Source organism: Hyperolius riggenbachi, chromosome 6, assembly GCF_040937935.1.
Source record: "Hyperolius riggenbachi isolate aHypRig1 chromosome 6, aHypRig1.pri, whole genome shotgun sequence".
In the NCBI taxonomy this organism is placed as follows: domain Eukaryota; kingdom Metazoa; phylum Chordata; class Amphibia; order Anura; family Hyperoliidae; genus Hyperolius; species Hyperolius riggenbachi.
Window position 1 is genome coordinate 159,827,559 of NC_090651.1, and position 23,750 is coordinate 159,851,308.

Consider the following 23,750-nt stretch of genomic DNA (forward strand, 5'->3'; position numbering starts at 1 on the left):
AGCTGCGCCGAGGCTGGATCTTTCTACATGACAACGACCCTAAACACTGCTCAAAATCCACTAAGGCATTCATGCAGAGGAACAAGTACAATGTTTCTGGAATGGCCATCTCAGTCCCCAGACCTGAATATAATTGGAAATCTGGGGTGCGAGTTAAAGGGAACCTTAAATGAGAGGGATATGGATGTTTCGTTTTAAACAATACCAGTTGCCCGTCAGGCCTGCTGATTTCTTTGGCTGCAGCAGTGGATGAATTACACACCTGAAACAAGCATGCAGCTAATCCAGTCTGACTTCAGTCAGGGCACCTGATTTGCATGCTTGTTGAGTGGCTGTGGCTACAAGTATTAGAGACACAGGATAGTTGGACAACTGGTATTATTTTAAAAGGAAAAACACATATCCTCAGTTAAGGTTCCCTTTAAAGAGAGCTGTCCATGCTCGGAAGCCATCAAGCCTGAATGAACTTGAGATGTTTTGTAAAGAGGAATGGTCCAAAATACCTTCAACCAGAATCCAGACTTATTGGAACCTACAGGAAGCATTTAGAGGATGTAATTTCTGCAAAAGGAGGTTCTACTAAATGTTAATTTCATTTCTTTTTCTTTCCTGCCTAATTTTGTTTAAACAATTATTGCACATTTTCTGTAAATCCAATAAACTTCATTTCACTTCTCAAATATCACTGTGTGTCTTCTATATGATATATTTGACATTTTTTTATCGCAACAACCAACGATTTATACAGGAAAATCATGACGATTAATAAGGTTGCCCAAACTTTTGCATCCCACTGTAGACACAGAACGCATTGCTTGGCTGTTGCCTAAAAGCATCCATACAGCACTGTGAGCCAGATTTATCAAAGCATTTCCAACAGTTTTTTTCTCCTTAAACAGTTCTAACCAGCAGGAGGAACAGTTCTGTATTATAAATAAGATAATTCTTAATTCCTACTTAATGGTGGCAGTTTAGTGTGAATTTGTAAAATTGCACTACATTTAAAGCAGACCTGAACTCAGAACGTCCTCGCCTCTCTAAAAGATACACAACAGCATAATAACCTTTTTAATAAAACATTTCTTTGTTACACCTGATATAAATCTTAAAATAAACATGCACGGTTTCTATTTCCCGATTCATGGAAGCAGACATATTCTTAACCTCTGATGCTTTCAAATGGCCTTATCTGCCATAGGCAGTCATGTGACACAGGAGAAAGATCAGATTACAATTTGTGATTAGACAGATAAGGGGGAAATTTAACAGGCTAAACTCTCTAAATACATACAGGGTGCATTTCTGTATGTATTTCTTCCACTTTAAGAAAAGTGCAGATCTGTTCATAAACTGCCACAGATTATGAAATGCTTAAAGGGAAGGTTCAGGGAGGGGATTAAAAAAATAAAAATAAATTTCCACTTACCTGGGGCTTCCTCCAGCCCGTGGCAGGCAGGAGGTGCCCTCGCCACCGCTCCGCAGGCTCCCGGTGGTCTCCGGTGCCCGACCCGACCTGGCCAGGCCGGCTGCCAGGTCGGGCTCTTCTGCGCTCCATTTCCTGCCACTTCTGCGTCCCACGCCGGCGCGCTGACGTCATCGGACGTCCGCTGGGCTGTACTGCGCAGGCGCAGTAGTTCTGCGCATGCGCAGTACAGCCCGGCGGACGTCCGATTACGCCAGCGCGCCGGCGTGGGACGCAGAAGTGCCAGGAAATGGAGCGCAGAAGAGCCCGACCTGGCAGCCGGCCTGGCCAGGTCGGGTACCGGAGACCACCGGGAGCCTGCGGAGCGGCGGCGAGGGCACCTCCAGCCTGCCACGGGCTGGAGGAAGCCCCAGGTAAGTGGAAATTTATTTTTATTTTTTTAATCCCCTCCCTGAACCTTCCCTTTAACACTTCTACACAGCTTGTGCAATGCATATTAGACATGATTTGTGGTGTGCTCCTCCCCCCTGTTGCCAGGTGACCTGTAAAGCTGTGCTTAACACTTCCAGTGCTGGGAATTGATGCAATACAACAGATGTATTGGTTACCTCAGCAACAGCAATTTTCCTCACACACTGCACTGTGAGAAACCTTCCTAAATCCTCCTATTCCCAACTGTTTAACAAGGAAACTGCACTATTTAGTGATATCTTAATATGTCAGACAGTTCTGCACGGATTTCTAAAATTACCAAAACTTTGTCTCAAACACTCTTAATAAATGCCCCTTCCCCCCCCCCCCCCCCCCTGTGGCCCCATGATGTCACCTGCAGGACCGAGTTCTATCTTGGCAGGCAACATAAATGGAGAGGAAATTGTGTGTGTAAGGCACCTTTAATTTTTTTTTTCAGGCCAGCACAATTAGGCTATAACGTACTCATATAGTTATAAACACATATACAGAGGAAAAATCCATATCTGAAACAGCAGTGTACATAAGCATAGGTACAACATCAAGAAAGTACATAAGAGTTAGGGCCGGTTTCCACTGCAAAGTGATACGAATGCGGCTACTTAGCCGCATCGCATCACTTCCGCCGCCGCCCCCGCTGCGGAAGTGTATTGAAGAGATGGGACGCGGCTGCGGCCGTGCGAGAATCTGCAGCATGCTGCAGATTCTCGGATCGCTCCGCACAACATGCACGCAGTGGAAACTCTTCCATTGCCGTGCATGTGTTTCAGGACAACTGCGGTGCGATGCGGCCGCATCGCACCACTCCTAGTGGAAACGGGCCCTTACCAAGATCTAGACATTCTGTATGACGTATCAGTATTACACTTTTTATTGAGGAAAGAAACTTGCTTTTTCCTTAAACCAGTTTAATATATTGTGCTTTGCTCACTCTTCTTGCACATTATCCTTTCTGATTTACGATATTAATGTTATACTGAAATAAGCGGTTATTTATAGAACTCAGATTTCAATAGTCTATTTTTCTTTTTGTAATTTGCATTTTAACAGTATCTACTAATACTCAAAAGGCTAAGCCATTTTTCTGTCTCAAAATACTGACCGTATCTTTCTACACAGGCAATAACTGTCTCACCCACTTTCGATAATTAGTCAATTACTATTCTTTATCTGATTACTCTATTCAAGCTACCGCTTTGCGCATCTTGGTCTAATCATTTTCTTTCCTCTGTGTTCCTTGCTTAAAGACATTTTCTACATGTTCCTTTAAAAAAATTAATTGCTACAGGCTTCCAAAAGTATAACAGTCTGCATATATACTAGCAAAGACTTTCAGTGAAATATTTGCAGATTAGAGATAAAGGTTTCATATTAATCTTGTGTGAATCTTGTCCTTGAACAAGCATGCCGATCAGATGTTTCTGACTAAAGTCTGACTGGATAAGCCACATGCATGTCTCAGTGGTGTGATTCAGAGACTATTGCAGCCAAAGAGATAAGCAGGACTGTCAGACAACTGTTATTTGTTTAACCCTCCTGGCGGTAACCCCGAACTTAGTTCGGGGTAAGCAGCGCAGGAGGATTTCTCAGGCTCCGCTGGGCCGATTTGCATAATTTTTTTTTTTGCTACACGCAGCTAGCACTTTGCTAGCTGCGTGTGCACTCCGATCGGCACCGCTACCCACCAATTCGCCGCTACCCGCCGTGCCGCCATGGCGTCGGGGGAAGCCCTCCAGGAAATCCCATTCTTTGAACGGGATTTCCTGATCGCAGATCGCCGGAGGCCATCGAAGCGGGTGGGGGGATGCCGCTGCACAGCGGCTATCATGTAGCAAGCCCTAGGCTCGCTACATGATTTAAAAAAAAAATAAAAGAAAAAACAAACTGCTGCGCTGCCCCCTGGCGGTTTTTAATAGTCCACCAGGAGGGTTAACCAGTTCAGCCTATCTGGACGAGCATGTTCGTCCAGATAGGCCCTGCTGAGCGCGATCGCGCTCCCGCCGCCTGCCGCTATCCCCCCCAACAGTGAATGGGAATATAGTTCCCTTTCACCGATCTAAGTCCCCCGCAGGAAAAAATTTCCCGTCCTCTTTCTAGTTCCTGGATGCAAGATCGTTCGCATCCAGGTCTTTGACTGTGGTCATCTTGTGGCCAAATAGTAAACTATACCCACATACATTTTTTATTAAACAATTACATTATTTTACATTTAAAATTAGCAGTTTCCCTCCCACACCAAAAATTACCCAAATACATTTTTTTTATAAAAATAAAATAAAAATTACAATAAAAAAAAAAAAAAAAAAAAACTAGTTACCTAAGGGTCTGAACTTTATAAATATGCAATTCAATTCAATTCACTTTATTGTCATTGTGTAACACAACGAAACTACTTTTCATGACGAGAGTATATTATATTATATTATTTTAACCATTTCAGCCGCCCAGACGTGAAGCTCACGTCCGGGCGGCTGCTCACATGCGCTCCCGCGCTTCTGCGAGCAAAAACAAAATTAAAAAAAAAAAAAAAAAAATGGCCATGGCGACGGGGGAAGGCCTAATGGAAATCCCGTTTAGAATGGGATTTCCTGATGGGCCTGATCGCCGGAGGTGATCGGAGGGGGTAGGGGGATGCCGCAGCTCAGCGGCTGTCATGTAGCTATCATGTAGCCAGCGCTAGGCTAACTACATGATTAAAAAAAAAAAAAAAAATAGTGCTGCACTACCCCCTGGCGGTTTTAACCACTTCGCCCTATCTGGACGGATATATCCGTCCAGATGGGCACTGCTGCTGCAGCCGTGTGTTGCGCACGATCGGGCGCGCGCCCACGCGCGCTCCCGCTGCCCCCGATCAGTGAATGGGAATATAATTCCCATTCACCGATCTAAGTCTCCGGCAAAAATGCCGACGCTTTCTTGCCCCCAGGAAACATCACCTTCTTCTTATAGTTCCTAGATGCGAGATCGTTCGGATCTAGGAATTTTTTGAATGTGGCCATCTTGTGGCCAAATAGTAAACTGCACCCACATACCTAAATTAAATAAAAAATACATTATATTACATCTAAAATTAGCCATTTACCTCCCAAACTAAAATTACCCAAATACATTTTCGTATTTAAAAAAAAAAAATAAAAAAAATTACAATAAAAAAAAAAAAAAACTACATAAATAGTTACCTAAGGGTCTGAACTTTTTAAATATACATGTCAAGAGAGTATCTTATTAATTTTTTTAAAATTATAAGCTTATAAATAGTGATGGACGCAAATTGAAAAAATGCACCTTTATTTCTAAATAAAATATCGGCGCCATAAATTGTGATAGGGACGTAATTTAAACGGTGTAATAAGCGGGACAAATGGGCACATAAAATGCATAGGTTTTAATTACTGTAGCATGTATTAATTTTAAACTATAATGGCCAAAAACTGAGGAATAATGATTTTTTTTTCCATTTCTATCTTAATCTTCCTGTTAAAATGCATTTACAGTAAAGTGGCTCTTAGCAAAATGTACTACCCAAAGAAAGCCTAATTAGTGGTGGAAAAAACAAGCTATAGATCAATTAATTGTGATAAGTACCGATAAAGTTATTGGCGAATGAATGGGAGGTGAACATTGCTCGGATGCTTAAGATTTTCGACGCTGTAGGCTGAAGTGGTAGTAACTGTTAGCCCCCAAATTGAAATTTAAATCTCTATTGCAATGTTTTATTTAGTATTTAAGTGAGCCAAAAAGCCAATGCAGAACGTAAAAATCAATCTAATTTTTTACTATGTAATCTTTTCCCCGCTCCGGACGCAAAGCCGCATATCAGATACTGCTTAGCATGCAGAGCATGCCTATGTCTGGCCGACCCCCCTCTCCCCCCCCCAGGACCAGGTGCCAATATATTCTCCCCACCAAACAGCTGACCGCTCTGACACGGAGAGAGAGCGGGAGCACTTCCAGCGCCGCCATCGCAGAGCAGCCGCCGCCGTGCATCTCTCTCACATGTGAGAGAATCACATGTGACTCGGCGGCGGCTGCTGTGCGGTGGCGGTGCTGGAAGTGCTGCCGCTCTGTCTCCGTGTCAGAGCGGTCAGCTGTTTGGTGGGGAGAATATATTGGCACCTGGTCCTGGGGGGGGGGGGGGGGGGGGAAGAGGGGGGTCGGCCAGACATAGGCATGCTCTGCATGCTAAGCAGTATCTGATATGCGGCTTTGCGTCCGGAGCTGGGGGAAAAGATTACATAGTAAAAAAATTAGATTGATTTTTAAGTTCTGCATTGGCTTTTTAGGTCACTTAAATACTAAATAAAACATTGCAATAGAGATTTAAATTTCAATTTGGGGGCTAACAGTTACTCTTTAATTGACCGCCAGGAGGGTTAAATTTAGAGGATGGGAATAAAGTTTAGAGTCAAAAAATTTTTTAGTAGAGAGATATCTCTATCTCTACATATAGATAGATAGATATAGATAGATAGATATAAAGAGGGACAAAGTCCTGAAAGAGGGACAAAGTCCTGAAAGAGGGACAAAGTCCTGAAAGAGGGACAAAGTCCTGAAAGAGGGACAAAGTCCTGAAAGAGGGACAAATGGGGAGGAAAGAAGGACAGAGGGGCAGGGCTCCCAAAGAGGCACTGTCCCTCCGAAAGAGGGACAGTTGGGAGCTATGCCTGTACTGCAATGGCAGTATGGCAGTAACACTGTAACCTGTGCAGGTCAGATCTTTGGATCTCCTCACATCCCAGTGACAGTATTTAGTGCAACCACCCTCACTTAATATATATATAAAAAAAAAAAAGAAGAAAAAAAAAAAAAACCCTTACCAAATCTTAGTGCACACTACCAAAACTTTAGACCTGAAGATTTCTAGTGCTCATATCTTTAATTTTTTACGTGGATAGCAAGACCATTGTGTCTTATACATTACCAAACCACCCAAAAAAAAGAAAAAAAAAATCAGTTTATACTGGGGACACCTGCATTTCCTGCACCTTACTAGTAACTTAGCTGCCTGCATCATCCCCTGACAGAGGGGCTGCTGCTGCTCTTCCTCTAATGCCAATATAGCACATCAGCATGACAGACACAGTACCAGTTCCTCTACACCCATCCCTTAGTCTCCACCCCGAGTTCTCTGACTAGCATGAGAATTCACATAGCACCTGTACTGTCCTGGTGGGCACTGATCCGGCTTCTCGTGTGTAAAGAGAAACCCGTAAAGCTATGCGTTTTTGCTCGCATTATCTGCCTTATGGTGCCCATACACGATACAATAAAAACGTTCGATTTTCCTGTTTATTCGATCTAAATGATTGAATCTAATGAAAATTGAAAATATTTTTTTTCGATCAAGAAATTCGAACGATTATCCAGTTTTTTCGAGAAAAATCTGATCGGACATGCTGGAAAAATCTTTATATTCGATCTAACGGAATAATCGAACTAAATTAACTAATCGAAAATAAATGAAAAATTGTACCATGTATGGCCACCTTCACTTGCACATTGCATGCCTGGGGCCATATGTAATTAACTTTTTCTCCAAAGTTTTCTCCTAGGTGATATGTTCCCAACTAGTCAACAAAATGCATTTAAAACCACCAGCAAGCAAGAAAATACTTAAAGGAATACTATCGATTCACGTATTTTTCTTCAATTGACACAGGAATTGTTTAGGAAGTGCTGCTAAGTACTGGTGTATACATTTTAGTAGCAACTTCTTTGTTTACTGTTAGCAAAATACTTTCAATCTTTACGGATGCCAAAACTGAAGGCTGACTGAGCCATGAGGAGAGGGGAAATTCCCCTCACACTTGATCAGTTAACTATGTGTAGCTGTGTGTGAGGGCTCGTTTCCACTGTAGCGGTGCGGAATCGCCTGGATTCCACCGCTGAAGAAATCGCATGCGGCTGCGTTTCCCCATGCGGATTTACCCGCGATTTCGCATGGCAAGGAGCCAGGCGAATTTAACCATGTCACTGCCTGTGTAAAGTTCCATTGCCTCATGCGAAATCGCGGGGAAATCCGCATGACAAAGCCGCATGCGATTTCCCTATTGAATGCATTAGCGGCGATTTGCCCGCATTCCTGCCGCACGCGAAATCGGACGACCCTGTCGTGCAGATTTTGCACGCACCGAAAAACGCCGCCGTCGCACACGTGGAAACAGCCCCATCCACTAACATTGAGTATGTGAATCCGCATGCAGTGCCCGCATGCGGATTCACTATAGTGGAAACGAGCCCTGACAGAGAGAGAGAGCTCCCAACAGCTGCAGATCGTGAGTCCTGTGTTTCTAACTGAAGTGTGTGAAGAGAGCAGAGGAAATGTAACTAATTGTCACAGCTTTTCATACTGTTTTTGCTTTCAGAGTTTGATATTTTCTTTCTGTAGTCTGATATGCAACTCTGGCTGTGCATTGAAGCAGACACCCCTTCTGCAATTGATTTGTCCCAATATAGCAAAATCCTACCCTCAATAAATTACAGCTTTTGCCTCTGATATTTAACATGAAAAGTAGGAAAATGTTTACACAGCTACTTAGACATTATTTGCACACTGGGTATCGATAGTATCCCTTTAAAATTTCCAAAGTACTTTTTCACCTATTTTTTGAGCCTTTTTAATTGCAAAGTGCTGAAAAGGTATTTTAGAAGAGAAGACAAAAAAATTAGCTCATTGGACAAAACTCAAGCGAAAATGTTAATTGCATATGGGCTCCGGACTCTCTAGATCCCATTTACCATTGCTTAGATACTGCAATGGTTTTCATTAGAGATATATATTCACTATATGGATTACAGCCGCATATGCACTTTGGCTCACATTCTCCAGTGTCTGCATGGGATCCGGCTTATCATTTAGCACTCCTTTTATTCATATTTGTATTTTTGCTACCAATAAAATGGAATCCTTTACACCTTACAAACTATCTCACGTCCTAGAGTTAGGTTAGACTTTATACTATATACACTGCACCCCCCCCCCCCCCCCCCATTCTCCAATTATATGGCATCTGGCTTACTAGTTCACGTTCTTATGCTTACATATTTTGAAAGCATTCTCTTCACTTCCGCAAATACTTACTATAAATAGCATGTCATAACTACTCATTGAATGGCCATTAATTAACTTTTGGGAAAACAAGTACTACTAAATTACTATCTGTAACAGAATAGCAGCAGTTGAAAGATGTCACCATGGTAATATATTCACTGTCCACAGCAACCAACCACTCTGCACAAGCCTGTCATACACAGCTGCTAGAGATGACAAGAACAGCCCACCTCTATCCTCGGTTTCTTGGCCTCAGCTGAACTTTCTTCTGTAGCTCTTTTAACTGAAAGAGAAAAATGATGTGCCATGTTTTAAGATGCTCAAGCACTGTATACAGTGTTTTTATCAGAAGAAAAAGACGAGAAAAAGAATAAGTATTAACACTTAAACTGCCGCAGACATCTATAGGTGTTCTGTGTTTTTGCATCCATACACCATGGACGTCTAAAGGCATTTTAGCTCAAAACTACTTCTGCCTGCAGCGGACATCTATAGGCATTTTGTTTCCCCATATTCCTGTGCCACGGATGTCTAAAAGGAGTTTAGCACAAGTTTTTGTGGAGGCACATGTGCAGCGCGTTGGTGAGAGGAAGCTTCCGGATGTAGCTCCATCCCACCTGGACCCAACGCACTGCTAAACTGGGCGACACACATACCTTTTCCTCGATAAAGTTCAGCCACCCCTTCATTAAGACTCTGTGCACGTCACAGCAGAAGAAATCCGACTGAAGAAATTTGGAATCCCTCGGGAGCTGCACATCAGTTTTTACACCACTATAGCAGAGTCCATCCTCTGCTCATAAATCATTGTGTGAGACTCAAAGGCAACCGCCAGCGACAAGTATAAACTCCAGTGAATAATCAGCACTGTGGAAAATATTGCCCCTGCCTCCACTAAACCTCCACACTGCCAGAATGAAGACGTGGGTCACTAGGATCTCACACGACACTTTCTACCCAGGCAGCCACTTCTTTAAGCTCCTCCCATCAGGTCACTGCTACAAATCTATCCACTCCAGCACAACCAGGGGCAGAAGTAAATTCAACCCCCGGGCAGTCCTCCTGCTGAACGCCAATGCCCCCCACCCGCACCAGGCACGCCCATTTAAGGCCCTCCAGTGCCTGACAGCACAAGTACCCAACCCCAAACCCCCCCCCCCCCCCCCCAACTACCACTGTGAGCTTCTGAGTACTCCTGGCCAGGACTCGTACCTCTGCTCAGGCTTCCGGAAGTATTGTCTAAACCAGCGCTGGGCAAACTGCGGCCTACGTGCAATGTACATTTGATTCCTCTTTCTGCCCTCCCTGCAGAATCCCGAGCGGGCAATTAACAAAAGTCAAAACCCATTAAAATTAACAGAGGGACAAGGCAGGCTTGCCTCCTTTCCCCACTTCTGTTCTCAATGGCCATAGAGACATTATCATTGGCTATACAGCAGAACCCAAACATTACAAAACTCTACAGTGGTTAACAGTTTAACTTACCCAGGGCTTCTTGCAGCCCTCTGGAGTCATCCTGTGCCAGTGTTGTCCTGAGTCTCTCCGGCCAGCAGCAGCTACCCATGTAAAGCTAGCCGGCCACACGCCTTCTCACATTAGATGGCAATAATGGGTGTATTTATACTTACCTGGGGCTTCCACCAGCTCCATGAGGTGCTTGCCAACCTTTAGGTGTCAAAGATGCGCAGGCCAAAAGCATGCGTAACCAATCCACATCTTGACCTGTAAAACGCTCTGGGCTGCAGGTGTGTGACATGGTGTACATGCGCAGGAAAACGTAGCCGGCCGATTAAAGGGGGGGGTGCTTTTAGCAGGTTGGGTGCTGGGGAGAGGTATAACAAGTGAACCAAGTGGCCAAGCTAGGGAGCCCACACACAAACATCATTGGGCTGTAGGAAGCCACAGGCAAGTATAAATACACCCATTGCCAGGGCTGTGGAGTCGGTACAAAAATCTTCAGACTCCAACTCAGACTCCTCAGTTTATGAAACCACCGACTCCAACTCCGGGTACCCAAAATGGCTCAGACTCTGACTCCTTAGTCTAATACTTACCAGGGCTCTGGATTTTGTACAAAAATCATCCGACTCAGACTTCTCAGTTTATGAAATCACCGACTCCCAACTCCGACTCCGGGTACCCAAAATTGCTCCGACTCCCAACTCCACAACCCTGCCCATTGTGTCAGTCTCTGGTTTCCTTTAACAGTAAATCAACCAAATCCAAAGCATGGCCTGTAAACCTCACATCCCCTCCCTCGCAAGATTTGATTAGTCGATTTATTTTACAAACAATTTTTCTAATTAGTATAATTATTTTTCATATTGTCATAATTCTAAACCATCTCAAATTTATTTGTACCTCAGAGACAATCGTACTGACTAATGTGGACTTTGGTACATGGAGATTAGGGCAATACATTTGATAAACAGAATTCAAACATTGCTGGCATTGGCGTGTAGCTTTTTAAAAAGAAATAGCTGGCAGTCTAATGCTACGTACACACTTGCGACTATGGTCGTTTGAAACAGCAGCTTAACGATCGTTCTGCCGACAATCGGGTAAAGAACTTTACCAAAACGATCATTAAGTACGACAAACGAACGATATCGGCCCGATGAGAAAATCCAACAGGACGGATCGTATCGAGCGGCAATCGTTACAAAACTATAGTGTGTACAGTTATCTGCCGAGAACGATCGTTACAAGGGCCAATGCGCCTGCGTTGGATTCTGCCCAGCTTCCGTACTTCCTGTGTAGCGCGTCCCGTAAAGATTGTTACATTATAAATTTCAAATAACCTTTGTTTTCAAGTTAACTATCATATTTTTATCTATTTTAACTCCATTTTAGTGGGGGGGTTTTATAGTATATAAATATGTACGCAACATTTCCCTCTGATCGTTCTTTTCTGCGAGAACAATCGTTAAAATGTGTACGATGATCGCTGCAGCCCATCGTTACATTCCAATCGTTACAATATTGTTCATCGGGTAACTATCGTTCCTTGCAAACGATCGTTATCGCAAGTGTGCACGTAGCATAAGGGTTAAAGGGTAATTGACTAATTAGCCTTCTCATATTGATGTTAATTTCAGATGCTATGAAAATATGACCAGCGGTTTCTTGCCATTTGAACAAGCATTTTATATTGCATCTATCAAGCTGAGGTAAACACAATATAAGTAGTCCCCAGTTAAACGAACAAGGTAGGGACTGCAAGTTCGTTCTTAACCTAAATCTGTCCATAAGTCAAAACTCTGTGAAACCTCTCTATGCCCCGTGACTCCAGAGTCCCCTTTTGTGCCACCTCTCTTCCCGTGCCTTATGTCTCCTCACTGTCACCTACGTCCCCTCAGTGTATTAAAGCAAAATGTAATTTTACCGGTTTTAAAAAAATTCAAAGAAAAAAATTTTTTTAAACAGATTTTCTCAAAAACTACAAGGCTGTTTTGAAAAAAAAAAAAAACAAAAAAAAAAAAAACAAATACACTTGGGTCTACCTGGACAACTGCTAAGGGAATGTCAGCTAGATGTATTCCATATTTCTCTGTTAATGTCAAAACTCACTGAAAGCCAGTGGTCAGCAGGGATGATTTGACGAGTCATTACAAGTAGCTAGCTACTCGAATTTGTGATTCTAATGAGGCATAATAGCTGCAGGTGTGCAGCTGGGGGAGAGGGGGTAAATTACCCAGCTGCCCACCACTTCTATGTGCATCACACAGCCTTGCTTGCATCCAATGGGATGCGTTCCAAGACTCAGTACGGCGCACTTCCTCCTTCGGGCAGAAGGAGGAAGTGCGTGGTACTAAGACGTGGAATCGGTCCTACTGGACTAGTGTGAGGCTGTGTGATGCGCATAGAAGCGGTGGGCAGCTGGGTAATTTACCCCCTCTCCCCCAGCTGCACACCTGCAGCTATTACGCCTCATCAGAATCCCGAATAAGAGTAGCTAGCTAATCGTAATGACTCATGAAATCATCCCTGGTGGTCAGTTGCATAATGCATGCGTTCTAATGCCTGTGAATGGCAAGGGAAATAGACTAATACAAAGCCTGCATGCAGCAACTTAGAATAATGTGGTCAGTTACAGTACTGTGAACAGCCTCATACAATTGTATGGGCAGCGAGTTGGCATGTAGAATTATTCTACAATCTGTAACGCAACTGAACACTGAACTTATACTAACAAAGGCAAAAAGCAATACAAATGCAGTACACCAATAGGGAGTTTTCTGTTAAAAATATACAGTATATACATGGGAATTTGACACTCACATTAGCAAAAAATAATCAATGCACAAACATAAGTGCTTGAAGATGCATTAAAGAGAGTCTGAAGCGAGAATAAATCTCGCTTCAGACCTCGTAGATAGCAGGGGCATGTGTGCCCCTGCTAAACCGCCGCTATCGCGCCGCTAAACTGGGGACCCTTCACCCCCAAATCCCCTCGGTGCAGCGCTTCCTGGTTGGGGCAGGGCTAACCGCCGCAGCCCTGCCCCACGCGCGTCTGTCGGCGCGTATCTCCGCCTCTCCCCCGCCCCTCTCAGTCTTCCTTCACTGAGAGGGGCGGGGGAGAGACGGCGATGCGCCGCTGATAGACGCGACTGGAGGCAGGGCTGCAGCCGTTAGCCCTGCCTCCAGGAGCGACCAAGTGTTGCAGTGGGGGGTTTGGGGGTGAAGGGACCCCTGTTTAGCGGCACGATAGCGGCGGTTTAGCAGGGGCACACATGCCCCTGCTAACTGAGCTCTGAAGCGAGATTTATTCTCGCTTCAGAGTCTCTTTAAAAGGGGGAAATTAAAAACAAACAAAAAAACACGATACTGCATATACTACAGGGATTAAAAATATGGATGTCACCATGAAGGCAGAATTTGGTAGATGGAGTGAGCAGGGTGAGAGGGATCAGAGGCAGTATTGGGTGCTCTCTTTCTGCAGCTGCTAGCATAAAAATAATATGAACAGGACACAGTGTTTTAATTTATAACAATACTGGCAATTCTGAGGCATCCGTATTTTATTGCTGCATCCCAGAATACTCAGGGTGCATTTTGATCATGCTCACTAATTCCCATTTTATGCGTTACCCAAGCATACCTTGTGTGGATCTTTGCAGTCCAATTTCCAGAGGAGCACTTCTGTCTATACTAGCAGATGTTGCTGCAGGCAAAAAAGGAAAAAGTTAAAATCCATTCATTAATTTTTTGTAAAAAAAAAAAAAAAAAAAAAAAAAAAAAAAAAAAAAAAAAAAGGCCTTGATCTACGCTCTGACATAATGCATTTAGATTGTGCTGACACATTTATCGATATGTTCTGAAGACTTGGGAGAAAAGCAGAGTGCCCAGGGGCATCGCATGAAAACATGAGACCACCATGGGATCTCTGTGCAGAGAGAGTGCTATCCAGTAGAGATGGTCAACGAGATGCAAATTCAAAGTTTGTTGAAGCATTTATATAGCACCGACGTATTACACAGCGCTGTACAGAGTATATGGTCTTGTCACTAACTGTCCCTAACTAATGGCTAAGGGCTCTGCCTCTGACACAGGAGACCTGGGTTCGAATCTCGGCTCTGCCTGTTCAGTAAGCCAGCACCTATTCAGTAGGAGACCTTAGGCAAGTCTCCCTAACACTGCTACTGCCTATAGAGCGCGTCCTAGTGGCTGCAGCTCTGGCGCTTTGAGTCTGCCAGGAGAAAAGCGCGATATAAGTGTTCTGTGTTTGTTTGTTTTGTGGTTTGTTTGTGTATGTATCAGTCTAGGGCTAATTTAGGTGGAAGCCAATTAACTTATCTGCATGTTTTTGGGGCGTGGGAGAAAACCGGAGTGCCCAGAGGAAACCCACGCAGATACAGGGAGAACATACAAACTCCTTGCAGATGTTGACCTGGCTGGGATTCAAACCGGGAACCCAGCGCTGCAAGGCAAGTGCGCTAACCACTACGCCACCGAACAAATTTTGTACGCAAATGTATGCAGCTTGAAAATGCACCAAACTAATTTTATCTCAGCAGGATTTGCTTGGTTCATGATCAAGCTGCATACATTTTCACAATGCTGCATCAACTCGAGATTTGCATCTCATTAACCATCCCTACTATCATTCCAAACGTGGATGCTAGTGCTGCAAAACAAGAGTGACAGCTTCGTGCCGATGGCTGCAACTTCAGAGCCAACCTCAAGTAAGACACAAAAAAATGGTGCATTAAAAATAAATAAATATTGCATCTACAGGGGTTGGACAAAATAATGGGAACACCTTGAAAATCAACAAACAATATATTTTAATACGGTGTAGGTCCACCTTTTGCGGCAATTACAGCCTCAATTCTCCGAGGTATCGATTCATACAAATTGTGAATGTTTCCAAAGGAATTTTAGCCCATTCTTCGGTTAAAACACCCTGCAGTTCTTTTAGAGACAATGGCGGCGGAAATAGACTTCTTACTTGAATCTCTAATAACGACCACAAATGCTCAATAATGTTGAGGTCTGGGGATTGTGGTGACCAGATGAGATGCTCAACTTAAATGTTCCTCGTGCCATTCTTCAACAATTCTAGCCGTATAGATTGGGGCATTATCATGAAAGATGGCATTCCCCTCCGGAAACAGTTCTTGAACCATAGGATGAACTTAGTCGGCCAAAATTCCTAAATAGTTTCGGCTGTTAATTCTTCCATGAAGGGAAATCATTGGCCCGGCGGATTTCCAAGAAATAGCACCCCAGATCATCACGGAACACCTGCCATGTTTTACGGTTGAGAGAAGGCAGTCTGGATGAAATGATTCTGTCGGCTGTCCAAACGTACACACGGCCGGAGGTCGGAAATAAGGTAAACGATGATTCATCCGCGAAAAATCTAATTTTTTCACTGCTCGAGGGACCAATTCTGGTGGTTTCTACACCATTGTAAACGCTTTGAAACATTTGTCTTTGAGAGCAGAGGTTTTCTAATTGCAGGTCTTCCGTGGAATCCAGATTTGTGCAGCTCCCGATGAAGTTTTTGTGGAAACTGGGTTCTGTAGGTGTTCATTCAGCTCTGCAGTGATTTTAGGAGCCGTGATCTTGCGAGCTTTCTAGTAATTCGATTTAGAGTCCGGCGGTCTCTCTCAGACAACTTCGACTTTCGGCCACAACTGTGCTTTGCTGAGGACGTTTTTCCTTTTCTTTCAAAGAGAGTCATTACTTTTGAGACAGTACCTCTTGAAATGCCAAGCATTCGGGCAGTTAATTTGGCCTCTTTGAAACTCTGAGAGAACTGGCATTTTTGTAAATTATAACCAACTTTGGTTTAAATGTCTGTAAAAAAAACATTTTAAACAAACATATCAAATAACAAAAAAGTAATAAAAATTTAACATGTCAAATTTTGATTGCTTAAAACATGTTCAAAGATGATGCCAAAATGTTGGGCGTTTCCATTATTTTGTCCAAACCCTGTATAGTCCTATAGTCCCTTATCCTAAAAAGGGTTTTCCTGGAATCCTATGGTTTTATTTTCTTAAAGTTAGAAATATAGCATTAAAGTCATCAATGTCTCATGTGAATGACCACTTAAAAGGGACTCCGAGCTCAACTTAAAAATGAAAATAGTACTCACCCGGGGCCTTCTCCAGCCCAGTGCTGGTCAGGAGGTCCCACGACGGCGTCCTGGCTCCTCTCTCCTAGGCCCCGCTCCGGAATGGCTGCCCAGCGGTAGCCCGGCGACACTCGGCCAAGTGTCGGGCTCCTCCTTCCGCTTATGACACGGCTGACGTCACCACGGCAGCCGGCGTGGCAGTACGGCGCATGCGCGCTTCAACCGCGCATGCGCAGTACTTTCACGCCGGCCGCCTTGATGACGCGAGGCGAGCGGCGTGGTGACGTCAGCTGCGTCATATGCGGAAGAAGGAGCCCGACACTCGGCCGATTGTCGCCGGGCTACCGCCGGGCAGCCATTCCGGAGCGGGGCCTAGGAGAGGAGCCAGGATGCTGTTGTGTGACCTCCCGACCAGCACTGGGCTGGAGAAAGCCCCGGGTGAGTACTATTTTTATTGTTAAGTTGAGCTCGGAGTCCCTTTAATAATTTACAGCACCCACACAAACATCTAACTACTGAAATTTCTTAATCTGCTTCCAGACCACAGATATGTTCCTTTAAGGACATCCAAGGTGAAAATAAACTGTTGAGAAAAACAATTGTATCTATCCTCCTCCTCCTAAAAATGACTTTCGATATCCCACAGTTTTATTCATATTTAAATCTAATATTTTAGTTTTTACTGTTTCATTGTCTCTGCTCAATTACACCTTCATTGAAGTATGCTAGAGCTCAAATCTATTAATTATTGACCCTTATGATCTTTCCTGCTCTCAGAAGCCACTTACTAAGCAATTTATTTTATGGCTGTAATTATGAGGGTTAAGCTATAGTCTTGACCCAGTCCCGACCTGGATAGAAACTGTCACTTACACACCTGATATTTAACTCTTTCAGGCAGAGAAAGGGAAAAAAGAAAAGAAAAAAAAAAAAAAAAAAAGAAAAGAACTACTGTTCTACTGTTCAAACCGTTGATTGGACAGCACGTGAGTCAAAACTGCCACATTAAACTCCCATGTGAACCTGCCCTTATGTGGCTCTTATGTAAAAAGCTGAAAACTGCACTGTGGGTTATTTCATTCTGGCTAGCGGTGGTCCAGCTCCCCTTCACTTACATTAGGATTCAGGTATAGCATTACATTAGTAAATGGAAGCTGGACTTCTGCAAGCTGGACCTCCTCAGTGCAGTAGTTTTATGTGCTCCCATATTACATTCCAGAAGAAGGGAAAAAAACAAAAACGCATGATCAGTCTCCCTTTCCTACTTACACGTTTCCCCATTTAGGTAGGCCAACAGGTCCTTTCTGTCAGGTCTTCTGACCACAGGAATGTTTTCAGTCTGGAAAAACAAAAGCACAAATTAAACTTGTGTTGCTATACTAGTTTATTTTTGATAAAATGTTTGGCGAGTAAAACAGAAAGGCGAGCGGAGTTGGAGCGAGCAATTGAGTGATGTCGTAGGAACGATGGAGCAGCTACATGTGCAGCTGATTAGGAGGTCCAGGTGCCTGGAAAGATCTGTGCAGTGGCTGGAGCAAAAAGAATAGTGAGGAAAGACACACATGGACAAGACCAGGTTTCTTGCAAAAAAAAAAAACACACTACGCACTATTAGAATGGGATGTCAGGGATCACGCCCACTGGTTCGCCCCCTCTGAATTAAATATATATAGATGTATCAGAGGTTCGCACTCACAGTGTCATTTATGCAATCACTTGTTGACAAAACTCATGAAAAAAAACATATATGCTAAAATCACAAACAAACTCTGCCATAGGGTACAATGGCACCGCTGGCCGAATCAATTGTGCTAGCGATTCGGCCGACATTGCCATCCGAAATGGTGCGGGAGGCTGTGAATCCCATGCATGGCTGACAGGATTCGTCTGCGTGCCCACGCACCAGGAAGTGACGCCTTGCCCTAAGTGCTTGAAAAAGCGATTTCCCAAGCGCTTTCAATGAATAAATGCATTGTATTTATTCATTTCCAGGGCAAAGAGTTCACTTCCTGACTGACGTGGAAGTGGAGAAAAAAGAAATAAGCAGGATTATTATAGGAGGGGAATGTGGGGAGGGGGAAGAGAGAGAATGCATGACTGTCAAGTATTGCAAAAATAAACAAACAGTGCACTACCAGTAATACAGTGTTATACAATAATCACACTATATACTGTTTCAACAATACAGTGTTCTCCCCAGGCTCTTTTACCCGGGTCCTCCACCCGGCTAGTTTTGATGAGCACCCGGCTGTCATCGGTTTACCTTCTCCTATGCTAGAAGCATAGTTGCTCACAGACGCACCAGTCCTGCATTCTCTCATCTCACCCGGCTACTTTTTCATGCCACCCGACTTCTGTTTCATGCCACCCGGCTGGAAAAAATTACCGGGCAGAAAACTGCAATATATTACAACTGTGTTACAATTCAGACCCATAAAGGGCCCGTACACCTAACGATTTTCCTGCCAATATACAGCAGATTCGATCACTGATCGAATCTGCTGTGAAATCGTTTCACAAATGCAAACGATTTCCGTCTGAAATCAATCCTTTCCATCGATTCCCGTCGAGCCGTCCATGTGGAATATTTTGCTCAATCGCTGGTGGGTCGGAAGTGCGTCGATAACGACGTTTGAATGCCCACCGACCGAAGCAATACAGCAGCAATACATTACCTGTTCCGCCGGCGCGAGTCCCCTGGTCACCGCTGCTCCGTCTCCGCGCTGGGCTCAGAGTCCAGCAGGCTTCACTTCTTCCTGTCCCGGCAGGAAGTTTAAACAGTGCCCTCTACTGTTTAAACTTCCCCGAATAAAAAGAAGTGAAACCAGCCGGAACCCAGAGCCCGGCGGAGAAGACGACAGCAGTGATACGCGCCGCGGAGCAGGTAATGTATGAAGGGGGGGGGGGGGGGGTTGCGGCAGCACAGATTGTGATCGGTTTCATGCTGAAATCGATCCACAATCTGTTTGCAGTAAAGGCAGCCATACGATCCCTCTCTGATCAGACAGCGATCTATCTGTTGGTCGAATCTGATAGCAAATCGACCAGTGTATGGCCATCGATAGTCAGACTCCAGTGCTAGTTGGACAAAGACAAAACAAACAAAAAAACAATATCCTGATAGTGCAGTATGACACAAGTGAAGTAAATACAATATATTGTAAACAAAGAATATCAATGAAAGCATAAGAAATGTTTAAGGGCCCATTGTTTCATTTATCTATAATCTTATTTTAACACAATGATACTGTTATAACAATAACAGATTGGTTAGTATAAAGTAGGTCAGTAGAAATAAATTGTTTGCAGCTTGTGGCTGCCTTGTCAGCTATAAAATCTCAAAATGAAATGGCTGCTTTACTGTGTGACTTGGCTGCAAAGCTGTGGCTTCATACACTTTTTTTAGAAGCATGACTTTAATCAAAAAGGTATAAAGCTGCCTACTGATTAGCCAGGACAAAGACACAAACAAACTTGATAGTGTAAAAGCCCTAAGCTATACAAATAAGAGTGCATGGCTTGGCCAAGTGTTTCGCAGAGGACAGAGAAGCTGCATGCAGATACTGCCAGCAGCTGTTAATGAGAGAGAAAACCGTTACTGGACAAAGTTTTCCAACCAGTATATTGCTTTCCACTTGTGACTGCACCTGCTTGGAAAAAGGGTCTGCAGAACCTACAGGTGCAAGTTGCCGAAATGGGCTAAATTAAAGATTTCCTTACAGCAAAAAATAAAAAGTTTCTCACAAGTTATGCCAAAAACACTGAAGCTAAAAATGAACACACAGCGAACAGTATTTTGAAGTAAACCTCAATTCAAAATATACCCACCACAAAAACAAACAAATACTTTCTTACACTCAAATTTTGGGTGAAAAAATAATATTAAATAACAGTAATAGAAAACATAGCTTTATCTCCTTGCTCCTGTCCGGAAGCTTCCGATTTGGCCACTAGAGCTCCAGGTTCGCTGTGGTCACTGCAGTGAGCCTGGTGCTCTAGTGGCCTGTTCAGAAGCTGCTCAGGAGCAGCAAAGACAAGCTTGAGAGGGGAGCTGTTACTAACGGTATGCTTCCATCAGTACACTCCAACATGCGCTCTGCATCCACCAGCTTGCTCCAATGTCCACATTGCAGAGGTTACTGCAGGTGTGTGGGGTTGTTATGAGGTTTATTATATATACAGTGGCTTGCAAAAGTATTCGGCCCCCTTGAAGTTTTCCACATTTTGTCACATTACTGCCCCAAACATGAATCAATTTTATTGGCATTCCACGTGAAAGACCAATACAAAGTGGTGTACACGTGAGAAGTGGAACGAAAATACATGATTCCAAACTTTTTTTTACAAATAAAGAACTGCAAAGTGGGGTGTGCGTAATTATTCAGCCCCGAGTCAATACTTTGTAGAACCACCTTTTGCTGCAATTACAGCTGCCAGTGTTTTAGGGTATATCTCTACCAGCTTTGCACATCTAGAGACTGAAATCTTTGCCCATTCTTCTTTGCAAAACAGCTCCAGCTCAGTCAGATTAGATCGACAGCGTTTGTGAACAGCAGTTTTCAGATCTTGCCACAGATTCTAGATAGGATTTAGATCTGGACTTTGACTGGGCCATGCTAACACAGATAGGTTTTGTTTTAAACCATGCCATTGTTGCCCTGGCTTTATGTTTAGGGCCGTTGTCCTGCTGGAAGGTGAACCTCCGCCCCAGTCTCAAGTCTTTTGCAGTCTCCAAGAGGTTTTCTTCCAAGATTTCCCTGTATTTGGCTCCATCCATCTTCCCATCAACTCTGACCAGCTTCCCTGTCCCTGCTGAAGAGAAGCACCCCCAGAGCATCATGCTGCCACCACCATATTTGACAGTGGGGATGATGTGTTCAGAGTGATGTGCAGTATTAGTTTTCTGCCACACATAGCGTTTTGCATTTTGGCCAAAAAGTTCCATTTTGGTCTCATCTGACCAAAGCACCTGCTTCCACATGTTTGCTGTGTCCCCACATAGCTTGTGGCAAACTGCAAACGGGATTTCTTATGCTTCTCTGTTAATTGCTTTCTTCTTGGCACTCTTCCATAAAGGCCAACTTTGTGCAGTGCATGACTAATAGTTGTCCTATGGACAGATTCCCGCACCTGAGCTGAAGATCTCTGCAGCTCGTCCAGAGTCACCATGGGCCTCTTGACTGCATTTCTGATCAGCGCTCTCCTTGTTCGGCCTGTGAGTTTAGGTGGCCTTGTCTTAGTAGGTTTACAGTTGTGCCATACTCCTTCCATTTCTGAATGATTGCTTGACAAGTGCTCTGTGGGATGTTCAAGGCTTTGGAAATCTATTTGTAAGCTAAGCCTGCTTTAAATTTCTCAAAAACTATCCCTGACCTGCCTGGTGTGTTCTTTGGACTTCATGGTGTTGTTGCTCCCAATATTCTTAGACATCCTCTGAGGCCATCACAGAGCAGCTGTATTTGTACTGACATTAGATTACACACAGGTGCACTCTATTTAGTCATTAGCACTCATCAGGCAATGTCTATGGGCAACTGACTGCACTCAGACCAAGTTATTGAGAAATTTAAAGCAGGCTTAGGCAACAAAAAGATTTTCAAAGCCTTGAACAGCCCACAGAGCACTGTTCAAGCGATCATTCAGAAATGGAAGGAGTATGGCACAACTGTAAACCTAACGAGAAAAGGCAGTCCTCCTAAACCCACAGGCCGAACAAGGAGAGCACTGACCAGAAATGCAGTCAAGAGGCCCATGGTGACTCTGGACGAGCTGCAGAGAGCTACAGCTCAGGTAGGGGAATCTGTCCATAGGACAACCATTAGTCGTGCACTGCACAAAGTTGGCCTTTATGGAAGAGTGGCAAGAAGAAAGCCATTGTTAACAGAAAAGCATAAAAAGTCCTGTTTGCAGTTTGCCACAAGCCATGTGGGGGACACAGCAAACATGTGGAAGAAGGTGCTCTGGTCAGATGAGACCAAAATTGAACTTTTTGGCCAAAATGCAAAACGCTATGTGTGCCGGAAAACTAACACTGCACATCACTCTGAACACACCATCCCCACTGTCAAATATGGTGGTGGTAGCAATTAGGGTTGCAACGGTATGAAATTCCACGGTATGATAACCGTCAAAAAAAATACCACGGTATGACGGTATTGCGGTATACGGTATTATACAATTATAATAGAATTATTTGGACCCTGAGCACCCCTTACACCCCACCCCCACCCCAGTGTGGGGTGCGCTACTCCTCCAGTATATATATGATTAAGCCCCTGGGAGATTTGGGGCCCCAGGTAAAACTGAAAAAAGGCTTACCCTGCTCCTGCAGAAGTCCAGGTGGTGTTAGAGATAGGTGTAGCCAGTAATAGGTGGCCGCAGCATAGGTAGCCAGGGATAGGTGCCTGCAGCATAGGTAGCCAGGGATAGGTGTAGCCAGCAGTAGGTGGCTGCAGCATAGGTAGCCAGGGGTAGGTGCCTGCAGCATAGGTAGCCAGGGATAGGTGCCTGCAGCATAGGTAGCCAGGAATAGGTGTAGCCAGGCATACGTGTAGCCAGGATAGGTACCTGCAGCATAGGTAGCCAGGGATAGGTGTAGCCAGCAGTAGGTGGCTGCAGCATAGGTAGCCAGGGATAGGTGTAGCCAGTAGTAGGTGGCTGCAGCATAGGTAGCCAGGGATAGGTGCCTGCAGCTTAGGTAGCTAGGAATAGGTGTAGCCAGGGATAGATGTAGCCAGGATAGGTGCCTGCAGCATAGGTAGCCAGGATAGGTTCCTGCAGCACAGGTAGCCAGGGATAGGTGTAGCCAGGATAGGTGCCTGCAGCATATGTAGTAGGTGCTCCTCTACATGGGTGGCCTAGTCTGTCACTTGAGCAGCGGCATCTGCAGGTGGTGTGGAGGCCTCTTGCTGGTGGTGTCTTCCGTGCCTGGTGGTGGTGGATGCGAGGAAGGCAGGCAATGTGAGGCGGCTTGGAAGAAGAGGGCACCCCTGCATGGGTGGCCGTGCGGTCCGGAAGCAGAGGCGGCTGGAGTGACGATCAGTGGCGGCTGCTCGGTGAGACCCAGAAGTGGGGGCCGCAGAGCTGTGGTGGTCCTGGGGCTTAGCGGGCGGGCGATCGGCACGGTCAGCCATGGGGAGCTCCGATCAGTAAGAAGCTGATCAGCAGGAAGTGACGGCGGCAGCGGCGTGTATGGAGCTGGGGCGGCCACGTGGTTAAGA

The 23,750-nt window shown here is 44.5% G+C and overlaps 1 protein-coding gene across 1 annotated transcript in view; it reads right to left on the minus strand.

The window, feature by feature from the left end:
- Positions 1-23,750, minus strand: part of CDC73 (cell division cycle 73) — a 168,290-nt gene that overhangs the window by 117,702 nt on the left and 26,838 nt on the right. The window contains exons 3-5 of the mRNA XM_068240119.1: positions 17,800-17,869; positions 14,047-14,109; positions 9,176-9,228 (exon numbers count right to left, since the gene is read on the minus strand). Of these exons, the coding sequence (XP_068096220.1) occupies positions 9,176-9,228; positions 14,047-14,109; positions 17,800-17,869 (186 nt within the window). The remainder of the gene's footprint in view (positions 1-9,175; positions 9,229-14,046; positions 14,110-17,799; positions 17,870-23,750) is intronic.